This window comes from Hakea prostrata, chromosome 2 (assembly GCF_041222555.1).
Source record: "Hakea prostrata isolate BN-2017 chromosome 2, UWA_Hpros_2, whole genome shotgun sequence".
NCBI classification, from domain to species: Eukaryota; Viridiplantae; Streptophyta; class Magnoliopsida; order Proteales; family Proteaceae; genus Hakea; species Hakea prostrata.
The window spans coordinates 48,824,440-48,839,314 of record NC_142601.1 but is presented as its reverse complement, the minus strand read 5'-3'; the positions used below and the strand labels follow the sequence as shown (position 1 = coordinate 48,839,314).

The 14,875-nt window shown below is 36.5% G+C and overlaps 1 protein-coding gene across 2 annotated transcripts; it reads right to left on the bottom strand.

The window, feature by feature from the left end:
- Window positions 1–3,694: 3,694 nt before the first annotated feature.
- LOC149024617 (RING/FYVE/PHD zinc finger superfamily protein) lies at window positions 3,695–8,431 on the bottom strand. Of its 2 annotated transcripts, none has more exons than XM_089144838.1 (8): window positions 8,052–8,431; window positions 7,010–7,355; window positions 5,706–5,777; window positions 5,486–5,553; window positions 5,223–5,373; window positions 4,973–5,053; window positions 4,788–4,877; window positions 3,695–4,686 (listed from the first exon to the last, which is right to left on the bottom strand). In XM_089144838.1, exons 2-8 carry the CDS (start codon window positions 7,262–7,264, stop codon window positions 4,600–4,602), a joined length of 804 nt encoding a protein of 267 aa, XP_089000964.1. In that variant the 5' UTR covers window positions 7,265–7,355; window positions 8,052–8,431; the 3' UTR covers window positions 3,695–4,599. The 2 variants fall into 2 exon arrangements, with proteins under 2 accessions (XP_089000964.1, XP_089000965.1); XM_089144839.1 differs by lacking the exon at window positions 8,052–8,431 and adding an exon at window positions 7,482–8,011.
- Window positions 8,432–14,875: the final 6,444 nt, after the last annotated feature.

Sequence of the window (14,875 nt, the reverse complement as noted above, 5' to 3'; positions counted from 1 at the left end):
TGAATTTCTTTTGATTTTTCATTGAATCCCATTGAATCTCGGACTAGTATCTTCTTGTTGAGAGTTTACTTGGTTTTGTTCCACTGGTTATGGAGTGACATCCCATTGAAGTCATAGTAAATATACTTTCTGGGTTTAGTTTTATGCATTATTCTTTTATGGTGAAGGCTTATCATATTCAAATACTTTGGGAAAAAGAAGTTAAGTGAAGGATGTTGAAGGATGTTGAATACTGAAATGGATAGAGTTGCCAAAATTAAGCCCAATATTGGCATGCAATTTAATTTTGAAGAAGATGCTTATCAGTTCTACAATTCTTATAGTTATATGATAAGCTTTAGTATTAAAAGACAATATGCACACAAAAATCCAGCTGATAGCTCAAAGCTAACATCTAAGAGGTTTGCATGCTTGAAACAAGGTTTGAAGATGGAAGATTAGTATGACAGACCTACAGTAAAGAATCCAAGAGGGGAGATAAGGACTAATTGTGAAGTTCGCATGAGAATGCTTCAATTTTGTTGAAACTTATAATCATGAGTTGCACACGCCATCTACCACTCACATGATGCGTTCACAACGTAAAATCTTGGAGGCACAACCATATGAAGTTGATTTAGCTAATAAAGTTAGGATTAAAAGCAAGGACATGATCTCATACATGGGTGCACAGGATAATGGTAATCATAACTTTGGTTATATTCCCTCATATCATTACAATTATTTACAAACCAACCGACATAAAGGAGAATTGCATTATAGTGAAGTGGGGAGCATGCTTCGATATTTTGGAAATGGAGTTAGGGCTAATCCATCCTTTTTTTATACTATGCAATTGGATGTTGATGAGTTGATTACAAACATATTTTGGGTTGATGCAAAGATGTTAATTGATTATACATTATTTAGTGATGTTATTACCTTTGATACCACATTCAGTACAAATAAGAAAAACATGTCTTTTAGTATTTTCTCTGGTTTTAATCATCACAAAGAAATATGGATTTGGAGCAGCTCTTTTGTATAATGAGACAAAAAAATCCTTTCAATAGTTATTCAAAACAATTTTGAAAACTCATACACAAAAAGAACCCAAAGTAATTTTTACCGATCAAGATGCCGCTATGATATTGGCAATCTCTATGGATTTTTTAGTGGAACATTTTATGGTTTATGTTTATGGCACATAATGCAAAATGCAATCAAGCATTTAGGGAACTTAAGAAAGGATGTAACAAGTTTACTACCAATACTTTTGAAGTGTATGTATAAGTACAAAGATGAACTAGATTTTGAGACTACATGGAGAAACTCCTTTAGCTCGTACTATGTGGTTGGAGATAATTTATGGTTGAATCGTGTTTACAAACTAAAACACAAGTGGGTGAGGTGTTACATGAAATATACATTCACAAGAGGAATAGGGAGTCTACAATTAAGTGATAGCTTAAATGCTGACATGAAAGAGCACATAAAGTGTATTATGCACATTATACACTTCCTAGAAAAATTTATAAGAATAGTATAATCATAGCGTGAAAATTAATGAAGGCCGAATGTAATGCCCGAAATAAGAGACCAATGAATAAACATGAACTTTCCCCTATTATGTGTCAGGCAGTAACATTGTACACTCCCAAAATATTTGACCTCTTCTAAACTGAGTATGCTTAGGTGTCTTTGTGCCATAAAAATAGTTGATTGAATATACAAAAGTGTGGGAATATGTTATTGGGATATAGAAGTCAGAGAAAGAATATCAAGTAAAATATAATCCACAGGTTTTCACTGTTGAATGTAGATGCAAAAAGTTTGAATCAATAGACATACTATGTTGTCATGTGTTGATGATGTTAGACATATTGGACATTAAGTTTATTTCTGAAGCATACATTTTTAGTCGATGGACACGTAGTGCTAGAAGTATGTTATCAATATATAACAAAGAAAAAATAGCCCAGAAAGTATATTTCTTATGACTTTAATGGGAAGACACTCCATAGCCAGCGAAACAAAACCAAGTAAACTCTCAACAAGAAGAAATTAGTCCAAGATTCAATGAGATTCAATGAAAAATCAAAAGAAATTCATACTTGTTAGGAAATTATAATTGACTTGATGCTTAACAATCAATTAAGTACAATAAAGAGCAACTTGTTTTTTGGAATACCTTCTCAACATCTTCAAGGGCATTGATGGGCTGCCAAAGAGCTGAAAAGATAATGCCAATGCTAAACAAATGAACCGTATTTCAGCCATCCACATCATAAAGCCCATATTAATAAATTCTTGGGAGGCACTTAGACCACTTCCCAAGCTTTCTATTTAGGAAAAGAAGAGAATGAACAAGGAAAGAAAAACAATAACTAGTATTAATTTTGAACCGCTAGAAATAAAAAATAGCAAATCATAATAGGAACATACCTCATAAATATTCTTCCTCTCTTAATTTCTAGTATTTAGACCGAACCTAACCATGTACATGAACACAATTTTTGTAAAATGTTGACTTTATTGTGACAATGCATCCTACTAATGTTTAAAATTTCTTGTAGTGTGGTCAATTCAACAGAGCAATCTCTCACTGTCGTACCATGATACCATAGCACAAATCATTTTGAATAATCGAATCAATTCGAGATTTGTCAACGGAGTGCTTTGATTCATGTCGATCTGAATAGGCAAAATGAGAGAGGGATTTTGGAGTCGGATATATGAGGGACTTAATTTTGTAAATTTTTAAATTTTAAACCCTTAAAATGTAAAAATAAAAAGCGATATTTACAAGTAAATCCCGCCATTTAACTCTCAACTGTTTGATCATCTTTTTATTACATAGTCTTGGTCAGCCTAGGTACAGACGGACAGTAGTGGTTGCATGTTTCCTATTGTTCGCCAAATCTCCTGAAACATGCTGTATTTAATGCGGTTCTTTCTGATTCATATCATAAGTGCCCAATCAATCTCTCTGAGCGATCACCCCCTAAGCTCAGCAGTCATCGATCGATCAGGATTCCAAGGCCTTCCAGTTCCAGTTCCAGGTTAATCGCACGAGAAATCTCCTTCAAAATAGCCATAGAAATCTCCTTCAAAATAGCAGGGGATGTCATATTTCTGTGACAAGAACACTTGTTTTTTTATGTATGACTCTGAAAAAAACACTTAATAGTCATGAAAACAAGCTCTTTTGTGTGCATTTGACCCATCCCAAAACCTGTGCATTGACTGCGACTCTTTTCTTAATGGAGCTGACCATTTTATGTATATATGTTGTGTGTTGAGTAGAAACTATTACATATAATATCACTAGCAAGAGTCAAAATGTAACCTCTTTATAAGAAAGAAGTTTTGGATTATTGCCAACTGAAGCAACCAATCCTTGGATACACTAGATATGATTCTTAATAGAATAGTGAAATACACCTCATCTTGGATCATTATTGAACAAGGCATTATTCACACAACGCCAAACCACAAATTGCAACCATGGGTCCATCCACAGACTAAGATTTCCAAGAGCAAACCATGTTGCTCCCTTCCCTTGCTGAAAAATTTGGCTCCATGCCTTCACCCTACCAAAAGCCATTTTCATGGCCCCTGCAGAAGGTATTGATTATAATATCATATCTGGCGATGATTCAGAGAGTGAATGGGATTCCTGATAAAATATGCATATGTAAAACAGGGGACGTCAGAATTGTCAAGACATGGTATATTGGCATTGATGGTTAGATCTGGTGAAGTTGGTTAAGATTTGCATTTTGACCATCATCTCCATTAATGTGGTCAAGTTTAAACAATTCCAGAATGATTCATCACACGTTGAGAGTTGCTTTCATTGATGCTTCTACGAAAGACATGAAGATGACGATCTGGATAGGATGGAAGATATATTGTATTAGCATTGAAGGCCATCAACGTTGATACCAACGTCTAACAACTCAAGTTTCCTCTAAGCCCTTTTTTTTATAGCTCAACTTGCAACGGGATCTTGTTCTTCTTTCATGTCTCCCTCTGCATGGTGTTCTGTTCTGCATCAGGAAATTGGAAGACAAGTTTTTAAAGTGGATATGATATAACTCAAGAGGGTCAAGAATACGACAGGTCCCCAAGTTTATCACAAATCCCATTTGGGAATTCAATCAAACAAAGTATATACAGAAATAGCCCTTCATCTTTGATTTGTGGCTGATATTCTTACACAAGACTATACATACATATCATATTCTGGTATACATTTTTTCAGCTTTTAGATGAAAAACAGTGCGCATGTATCTGAAAAACTAACTGGAACTATAACTGAAAATCCACGTAGAAGTTGCTTGCTGAATGTATCGCCAAGAGGACACTTTCAAGTCACTGTAAGCGAAAAACTCAGTCACGCATTATTTAACTGATAGGAACACCCATATTCAAATCATCTAGCTTTCTTCTCATCCCATATTTTGATGTTGGCTTGAGGATGATTGCCTTCTCTCACCTTAAGTAAGTACTTCACATCATATGGTTTGGAATTAGAAAGCTGACTCTCATCAACTATTATATCCTTTCCTTTTTCATTCTTTCACCAACCTATATAGATTTCAACAGCATGAAAGGTTAGTGAATACGAATGATGTGGGGTTGTGGCTGTAGATTAGGCTGTTCATTTTCTTCATCAGAATCTGTACCGGACGTTAGAGCATCCTGCATCAACAAGTTGGAAGAACAATGTAATTTCATTAGAAAATCAATGGTGGTGGTGGTGGTGGTGGTAGAAGTCCAAAGAAACAAGTGACTGATAATACCTGTTGCTGTCGCCGACGTCGTACTGCCATTACTGCCTTCACCATTATATAAATTGGAAGAAGAATACCAGCAGTTCTCAATACTAACAACTGTCAGATAAAGCAATCAAGGAATGAAACAACTGAAAATGGGAAGTATTTTTCACTCTTAATGAAGAAGATTAAAGTAAAGCCAGCAAACTCACCATTAATAGTGGAAAGGAATATTCCACAGCTCCACTAGCTATAATTGGTAGTGTATGTCTTAGAACTAGAAGTACCATGAACTGGGTAAAAGAAGGGGAAAAAGAAAACTAAATGAGGAGAGAAAAGAGTCTTTGTGGTAAATACTGATAAAGAGAAAACTAAGAATCATTATCACAATTGAACATTGTACACACTAAGAGAGAGAGAGAGAGAGAGAGAGAGAGAGAGAGAGAGAGAGAGAGAGTATACAATTATAGCTACAGTGCGGCAGCACAGCAGACTTCTTGAAGTCGCGGCCGAGTACTCATCATAGTCAGGATCCAAGAAGTTACGTTCAGTTGCAACCATTGCTATAAATCGAGGATTATTCAGGTCCCTTCTGGAAATCTCCCAATTACCCCTGGCAGAAGTACCAGACAAACACATAACTAAGATATGCAAACAGTAGAAACTAGAAGGCCTGTCCTGTGGCAGTGAAATGTAGACAACAGGAAAATTAAATCAATTGGTACCTGAAGTTCATTGGAATGCTCCCATAATGGAACAACCTAGGTGGTGCTGTATAACCTGGCTTAAATTGCTGAAAACCCACATTCAATGGAAAAGAAAATAAGATAATCAGTGATCAGAGAAACTCAGGACACAAGTTTGAAAAAATAAAACAAAATCAATTAAGAACAGAAGTAAAAGACCAACAAGAATATATGTGCAGCCATGAAATTAATAACCCACCTGGTGACATATCTCACACATCGTGTCACCCTTCTCATTGCACCACCTCTGGACACACCTGCGATGGGCATACTGCAACAACCAAGAATTAGATACAACCAATACAGGTAATCAAACATCCATAGGATAAATTTAATGCAACAAAGGAAAACGTCAGAATAAAATGAATAAACAAAATATTAGGCTGGAAAGACATTTTAAACTATCAACAAGCTAATGCTTGACAAACTAAAGCAATGGCAGAAGCAAAGTTTCTTCTTAGAGCTGAGGATAGAGGGAAGATGAAAAATGTAGACCTCAAATATATATACAAAATGTACAGCACATGAGGCTACTTTTATACGGTATAAGAAAAATATCTCTCACTATATTTTCAAGACTGTAGACTAAGGAAAGAAAATACCAAAATATTGTAGCTCTTCTCCACACATGCAATTGAGCCCAAAATGAATAGCAAATGTGTCTTCTGTAAGCTTAGAGGACTGAGATTGTCCATTGTGGCCCTTTTTTTTGGGTTTATTTGTTTATTTTAAAAAGCACCCCTTTACTTGTTCCCCTACTATTTTTACATAACTATTGGATACCATGAAGAGAACCATAACAGGTTAAACAATTCAATCAAGACAAGGTTCATATTTTATATGGAAACAAAAAGTCCTCAACCACCAAGACTTTAAAGTCAGCAACTGAGACTAGAGTCTGTTGTTTTATGAAAATCTATCATCCAACACGTGAAATGATCTGATTCCAACATGATCATTGAATAAAAGCTAGTGAACCCAGGGTCAAAGGCTCCACACAAGCAGAGTCCCAGTGGGGGGAGGGGGGGGGGTAAGTTTTCCTATGCAGTCTTACCCCCAACAATTTTTGCTGGGACACTGTTTCAAAGCTTACAATTGTGGTCAACCAACCATTGAGCCAAGGCCTGCCCCAATTGAGATTAAGATGGAGGGTTAAACATAACAAAGCTATGTTTGTTATGACTTCTGGGTTAAACTCAGCATTCAATAAAAAATTTAGTAGGAAAATCCTCAGGCCCGAAACAGAAATTTACCAAAAGAAGAAGTCATGAACATAACTCTAACAGGTGAACATAAGCAGAATCAGAACACTTCATAAACAAAAGGTTGCCTCGATGGAAAGTGTAAATAGTTGAAGCTTATTAAAGTTTAAAAATGTAAAATGCATTGATAGAAGAAATCAGCATACTAGAAGCAACAAATCAAACTTTTAAAACAGGAATAGATAATTCAATCAGTGAGCAGATATGGAAATAATAAAAATATAAATAAAATAAAATAAACCTTTAAGCTGCCACAGCAAGAGCAAGGTGTCTCCATGTTTGAGTCTTGATCCTCATCCTGGCAAATCCTGCACTCCGCCAATTTCCCCGGAGATGACCCCGAATTGAAGTCCATATTATTGGGAGAAAATTCCTTAATTGTGGCTTCAACAACCGAAGGACTGGCTTGCAAAGACCTGTTTCTGCTCTCAATTGCAGCTTCCAGAGTTGACTCAGTCAGTAATCGATCAACCAGCAATACGAAGTGATCCCCCATCTTCAGATAACACTCAACAAAAAACTGAAGAAGAAAGATGTATATAAACCAGGAAAAGACCCTTTATGCAAACCTTTTAATTTCACCGATCCTGAAAACACCCAACACAATTCAAATTTCAAACACGCCTCAAAACTATAAAATAATTATTATTTAGAAGAATGACAGAATTTAGGGAATCTGAGAGTAACATCGAAAACAAGAAGAAAGGAGTTACCTCCGCCAGCATAAAAAGATGGAATGGAACTTGATAGGTTTCACAAAACCAACGAAAAAAAGCTCAAAAAAGCAAAAAAAAAAAAAATAAAATATATCAGAAAGAGGAGAATTGAAGCAGGTGGATTTACCAGTTAAAAAGCGCAGCTGAAGCTGCATCCAGAATTAAAATGGAAGCATCAGGAAACGAGAGGAAATACAAGAAAAGAAAAGAATGAAGAGAAGTACCTTTATCAGGAACCAAGCAAGAACAGAAGAAATCAATGAAGCAAAGAGAAGCAAAAAGCACGCCCACGAAGGAAATGATGAAACCCCAGTGGGAAAAGCACATCAACAAGGCAGAAAAAACGGCTAAAACAGAGAAAAGCAAAGTACCCAAAACAGGAAATAGAGGAAAAGGCAAATTTAAGATAAACCCGGATAAGAACGAAGCTGGAAAGAGGTGTTTCGCTATGGAAGAAAGAGAAACACCAACATTAGTAGGAGAGAAGTGGAGGATGAAAGAGGAAAGGGAGGGGGGGAAAGGAAAGAAATAAGGAAGAAGAAGTAGAAGAAGGAAGAAGATACTTACAAGGAGGGGTTCGGATTTCTTCAAGGAAAGAAAGCTCTTCCTGGGTTTCTTCAAAATCTCTGTTTTGTAAAGAAGCAAGAGATTGAGTGTCGCAGTTGCCTGAATAGAAGAAACATAACCCCAAAATCAAATCTCCTTTGTATCAATATTATTAACTCTTTCTTTCCTTTCTCTCTGCTCCTCCTCCTCCTCCTCCGCTTAGGCTTCCTCCTCCTAAGTCTGAAATCTGAATCTCCCTCGCTTTGTGTATGTTCTTTGATTGTACGAATCGAAACGAAAAGCAGGGAGATTCTAACGGCATGCCCATGACCGCCACGATTCCATTACTTGCACCGGTTTTGCGGTTAAAAGCCCTCTCGTGCCTCTGTGGCCACAACTCCCCGACTATTCCATTTTATAGCACCATCATGGCATCACCACCACCATCCTCTAGTCTTGTTACTCTTCCCACATTTTTATTACCTTTCTGCCACTTGCCACTTGGCAGACAGGTAGGTGCAGGGTTTGGAAAATCGCATCCCTCCTCCCACCTAGACCTGGCCCTAGACCTAGTTGGGGTCATCACCATCAAGGCTCAGGTTTATATTTTCGACGAGTACGAGTAGAAGAGAGTAGACTTTTGTATTTTTTTCCACACTTCTCCATCTCACATTAGAATAAACACATCTCCTTAAATTTTTTTATTAAAATACAAAGGTAAGCCCCTCCTAGTGTATAGCAAAGAAGAATGAGAAAAACATGAGTCGACGAGTAGAAGATTAGGCTCTACTCAAACCATATGTATATACCTATAGTTTTGCCACCGGAATCTTGGATAGAGCCATTGAGGTCAATAAAGTCTACCCTTATCAAAATTGACCAAGCCAAGCTCAACACTAATAGATAAGCTTGATCGATCCTTATATGGATTTCTAGGTACATAATTGTGTATTCTAGCCGATTCAAAACCTATTTCTCTTCGATCGATTTTTACGACCCAAAGATTGAACCGAAATCCACTGCACCTAGCTCGAAAATTGGTTTGGTTTTAAAAACCTAGAAGGAGCCAACTGGGCCGAGGTATGGTTTGGCCTCCCTCCACCCAGCACAAATCATAGCAGCCTCAATGGCATGGACAAGTACCAAATTGAGGGGCAAGGGCAGGGGGGTTTGGGGGGGGGGGGAACCCTTCCTTTTTCTTTTCTTTTCTTCTTTTTTTTTATTTTTATTAATGATAATAAATGCTATGAATTGTAATCAGATATTGTTGCACGGTTATCCCAGACATTTTCTAGTGATGGATGGAAATGAATTTTTTTGATGGTTCAAAGGACGTAGGTGGGGAAAAGTCTATGGATATGACATTTGAAGGCCATTACTTCTACTAGCTACTATCCAATGAATAGGTGGGCCCTTTTGCTGACTCGATGGCCCAAGCCCATTATACGCTTAGGTTTTGAAAATGTTTATAATGTGGTGTTTTCTCGCAGTACAAAACAAAGACATTTTCTTGTCCGAGTCAGACCACGTCACTAAACCGTTTCACTTTTACAATCGGAACCGGGTTCGGTTCTGGTTCTGGTTCTGGTTCTGGTTTTGGGTTATCATTTATTTGCTTGAATCGAAGTGAATAACATATAGTATGTCAAAATCAAACCCAAACCGGATCGACAGGTGTTTTAAGATTTCAACTTTGGCTCTGAATTGAAATGAGCCAATTTGGTTTGATTTCAGGTCGGACCAGGTCGGATCATAGTTATTTTGGTTGAGATAGTCTTGCAAGTTAGAGTATTTTATTGGTGTATTTATTAGGAGCAGAAGAGGATTAGTTCAAGTAGCTGGGAAGCTCCAACTTCCAAACCCAATTTATGATAAATTTCAGGAATCAGAGATTTTTAGAAGAAACCCACCTAGGTGTGAAGGTTAGCTTGCCAACCCTACCAAGGAAATGATCTAATCATTCTCTCCTTCAGCTCCTACTTTAAGCTATCAGAGTTGCCTCTTTCGTTCTCATCACTCAAAAATCAAAACAAATAGTAATGGCTGATGATATGTCTCTCTAGTTCTGGCTTCAAACAGAGTAACATTTCCATTTTTTTCTTTGAATTTGATAACCCATTTACAGAACCCTAATAAATGTGATTCTGGATTCATCTTGAGGACAAATTTTGGATTTGAAAGCTCAAAGCAATGTCTAGAATCATAAATGTTCCCAAAACTATTTCTTGAATGAAACAAAGAAGGTGTCTAGTCTACCCCCCTTCCCACACTCACCCCAAAACAAGACCACTAAAACAGGGCCTTTTTTGGATGCAAGGACAGTGTATTGGTTCATTAAACTGTCCCCAGTAAACTTACCTATTTCTGCTAATGAATGGGTTAGATAGATATCTGCACAGCTCGAACAATTGCAATCACAACTAGGGCAAACTCAGTGTCGAAGGCTTTCATGCAAGTACAATCCGAAGAGTAAATTTTTCTATACGGTCTTATCCCAACAATTTTTACTAACGACCAGTTTCGTCTCAATTTTTGCCTAGCATATATGATCTGTCATGTGAGAATGCATAGAATGTTCTTTAAATAATGACCCAAATAAATATTTTAAACAGTTATGACAGGTATTATCTGAATGTTGTCTTTTGATGGATTTTAGAGCTTTTTTAATTACTTTACTTCCCCTCTAAATTGGTTTGAATTCAAATGCTAACTAACTTCAAATGAACAACTGACTTTAAACAAACTTTCAACTCTAAGGCCCCAAAAGCAGAAGAAAAAAAATCCAACAATATCAGGATTACAGTTAAAAAAAAAAAATTTCCCCCTTTCCCAAAATAAGCTAAGTTTGCATGGAGATACAGAATATTAGGTTATCAAATGTCAGAAAGAAGAGTTCCTTTGGTTGTTGTTTATTATTTAATAAACCAGACATTGTTGGTTGTTGAAAGGTTGAAACTTTATAGCTAGCCTACCTAGATCATCAGGTGGTTCATGTTGGATGGTTAATTTATACTTTGGATTAGTTAATTCAGACAAATCAACAGTTATTTGGTAAAAATTAGTCTTATAATTAAATTGTATTTGCATATGTAAACAATAAAATTCTTGGATTCCAAGCTTGTAAAAGGAGATAAAGAAGAAGTGCATTAGCATCTTTTATGAACTCTCTTGGAATATAAGTAAGAGAAAAGGGATTAGTTAGATTAAGGTGCTATTCTCTCTAACAAGACCAAATACTTCAAGTTAGTATATATATATAGGCTAGAAGAAGGATTAGGGAGGAGCTGAGGTTTAGGTAATCCAACTTATTTAGTACTGTTGCAGTCATATATGGCTAGCTAAGAAGATCTTCTAAGTTGGATTTCCATTACATTTGTATGGTTTAATTAACAAATAGAATACTCTAATTGTTTTTTTTTTTCAAGGATATGTTGTTCCTTTGAAGGAACATAAGAAAATTTATATTTAGTAGTTCAGTTGCCATCAAATGGGATTGGTAGGCAACCCTCCTATGGCTAACAAGGAATCATCCTATCTCATGCATGAGGTCAGATCTCCATCTCTTATGTTTGTGGTTATCTATTAAAATGTATTATTATTACAACTTGTGACAATGGAAGATTAATTGATTATGTTTGTATTATTGATATTACATATGTGTTTTTAGATGAGTTAAAAGCTTGAAATCAACAAGGAATTAACAATAGAAGATAAAGGTCTAGATATATTAATGTTTGATTCTACTTAAAATGATGAGTCAAATCAACCTTGGTTTGAAAGTAACAATTACACCTAGATGTGCAAATTTGGCCATTGATGGCCTTCATCCTCCTTAAAAGTCCACATCAGGGTCAGGACGAGCTTAGGATTAGTGCTTGTCTCGTCCTACCTTTCCCGATCCATCATTGATTTTTTGCCTTGATGCTGGAGAGACAAGCAATCAATTTGTAAAGAGAAATTGCCAAAATATTATTTTATTTTAGGGTTTGTGCTATGTACATATATTTTCTTCTAGGTTCAAGTGATAAAATTTTCATATCAAGATTATTAGGGTCGGGGTCAATCAAGAACAAGATAAGACTAACCTGACCAAACCCAATATAATCAGGGACAATCAGGGTATGCGGGACAAGAATTTTGACCCTAAATCAGAGTTAGAATAGAAATGAGGTTAGCCAAGAGTATTCAAAACTGGGATTAAGGTTTAAAATGCCTGATCCAACCAATCCCTATAATAAATTCCATGATTAAACCATAATAAAACTTAGTGTGACTTGCATGCTGCGGCAGCATGTGCAGCACACGGTCGATATCGAAATCTCGACTGTGATTTCAATCTCGACCGTCCGTCTCGACACCGAGACGGATGGTCGAGATCGAAATTTCGGTTGAGATTTCGATCTCGACCGTGCGCTTCACCGTGCTGCACATCGTGCACTGAAGCACGAGTTGATTGAAAACAAGGGTACTAGAATCCAAATTAAAAGCAAGAAAAAAATGGATTTGTAATTCAATTTCCACAATAAATTGTTGAGACAATTGGTTTTATTTTATTGGTCTTCCGAAAGCTGAGGAAATTTATGAATCATGGATCAGTGAGTCAATAAGTCAATGAGCTATTGAGGCTTTTTTTCAGATTCATCAAAGAGAAAATGTGGAGGTAGTTGACCAACCTTCCACGTGTCACCTGTTTATGTAAGTATGGTTGTGATTGGGCATGCATCAGATTAATTTACACGTAATGAGAGAAACCTACTTTGATTCTCTCTTTCTTACTTTCTTGGAGCAGGTGGGTTGACATGTTGATGATTTCACCATTGAAATTTCAAACACCAAAGTTTGCTTTTCTTCTAAAAAGTGTCTTCATTTAAATCTTTTGTTGATAGAAGTTGTTTCAAAATTTTCAGTTATCATTTGAAAAATATAAATTGAATATGTTAGTGGTTGATGTTACATGCATGCATGGGTCTATTTCTAAAGGATAAAGAAATCATTCCAAACAAAGCGAGCAGAGAAAGAGAAACACATGAGGTCTCTTTCTAAACAAGTTGGTGATGTATGTTTGTGATCCGAAATGGATAAGCATCATTTGATAACATGGAAAAGATAATGATAGAAAACACACATTTCATGAATAGGAGTTAATTGATTTGGGGAGCCATTGTATATCTCTCATTTAAGGGTGAGAGAGCGAAAGAGAAGGTTGCCTAAGCAACTCAAGTTTGGTATACGTTTATGTCAGGATCTTATATCCAGTGTACAAAGTGCCTGTAATATATCGCCCTATCACTGGGGGGCGATATGACTCCCCCAGTGATACAATATTTACATAATGTCAACGATATATCATGAAAAGTCGATTTTTCGGCAATATATCGTCTAGTTCACCATATTTAATAAAAATTCATTTGGTTTTTTACCGATTTTTTGTTCAATCTTTGCCAAAGTGACGTAGGTCCGTTGGCAACAAAATGTGAAGCATGAGCCATACTCAACAAAATTGTATAATGAATTGTAAACATTAGTACATCTATTCACTAGTAGTGTATTTGTGTTCTCTTTGCATGTTTACATTAATTTATATGATTTTTCAAACTTCCAATTTTGTCCGTATATATCTGGACATGTGCCAAAATGACCCTAAACACCCTCCGAAACCAAATGTCGAATTTTCATCAGCACCCTACAAAAAGTCAACCACATGTTGGTGAAATGTCGTCGTGTCAGTGGTGTCGCCAGCCACCAACACGGCGACATGGTCTGACATGTTGGACCTTGCTTCTACTCGTAAAGGTAGAGGCTTATGCTCTAGCTCCTCACATCTCTCTTTAGGAAGGGATTCATCTTTCGTTATCAATATTCAAAGTTAAAATTTTCTTATAAATATGTAATAAAAGGTTACGAAAGAAGAACAATTCTCTATCTAGGTTGAAGATTTGAATTTATAAAAAACACAAAATGATGACCCTGCCCCCTACATTGGTACAAAGAATCACAAAATGGAAGTGATTCTCCCCCTTCTAGTAATAAGTCATAAATAGCAGTCATTCCCCTCTTAATAAACAACATTTTCTCCCCATAGTCTCTGTTAGCTTTAAAATAAAATAGGTCTCTTTGAACAATAAAATAAAATAGGATTGATCTCTTTTTAAAAAGAATAAGTTTTTTCTCTTATAGTCTTATGCACGCTGGCCCGAACACCGAAACCTGGTTTTGACGAGTCAAAAAAAAAACAAAGAATTTCCTGGTATATGCCCCCATCATTTACCCAGGCAAATGAATATTCTGCTGAAATTGTTTGTAAATAATTATATTATTCTACTTAGTATACATTAAATTGGGTTCTATTCAAGGTCCGACATGTCAACCTGTGTTGCCGTGTCGGTGCCTGGCGACACAAGCTGACATATCGGGCAACTTTTTGAACATGGAACAACCATCTCTACCTCAGGTGAATAGCAAGGCTGCCAGAATTCCACCGGTGCCTGAGCCAGCAACCACATCGAAAGTAATTGAAGATTCGAGCTTCAGTATATTGCCAGATTTCTTGGGCAAATAGGCTTCAAGATGAATGAGAGATTTGCCAGCTAGGATACCATCTGTAGCACCGCCGCCGTCGATGGAGAGAATTTTGACTTTTTCCGGTGACATTAGAATCGCCGGATTTTTGCGTTTGAACCGGAAGTTCTTGTTTTCCAGAGATAAAAAGGCTCTGATCTTCGTAGCTGAAGAGGAATTTGTTTTCAAGAATGGAGAAGATTTCGTAAGTAAGCATGTCAACACTTAAAGTAGAATCCAGACTCGATGGAGAGGTTGCCATTGTCATTGCCGAGATTTGAAGCTGA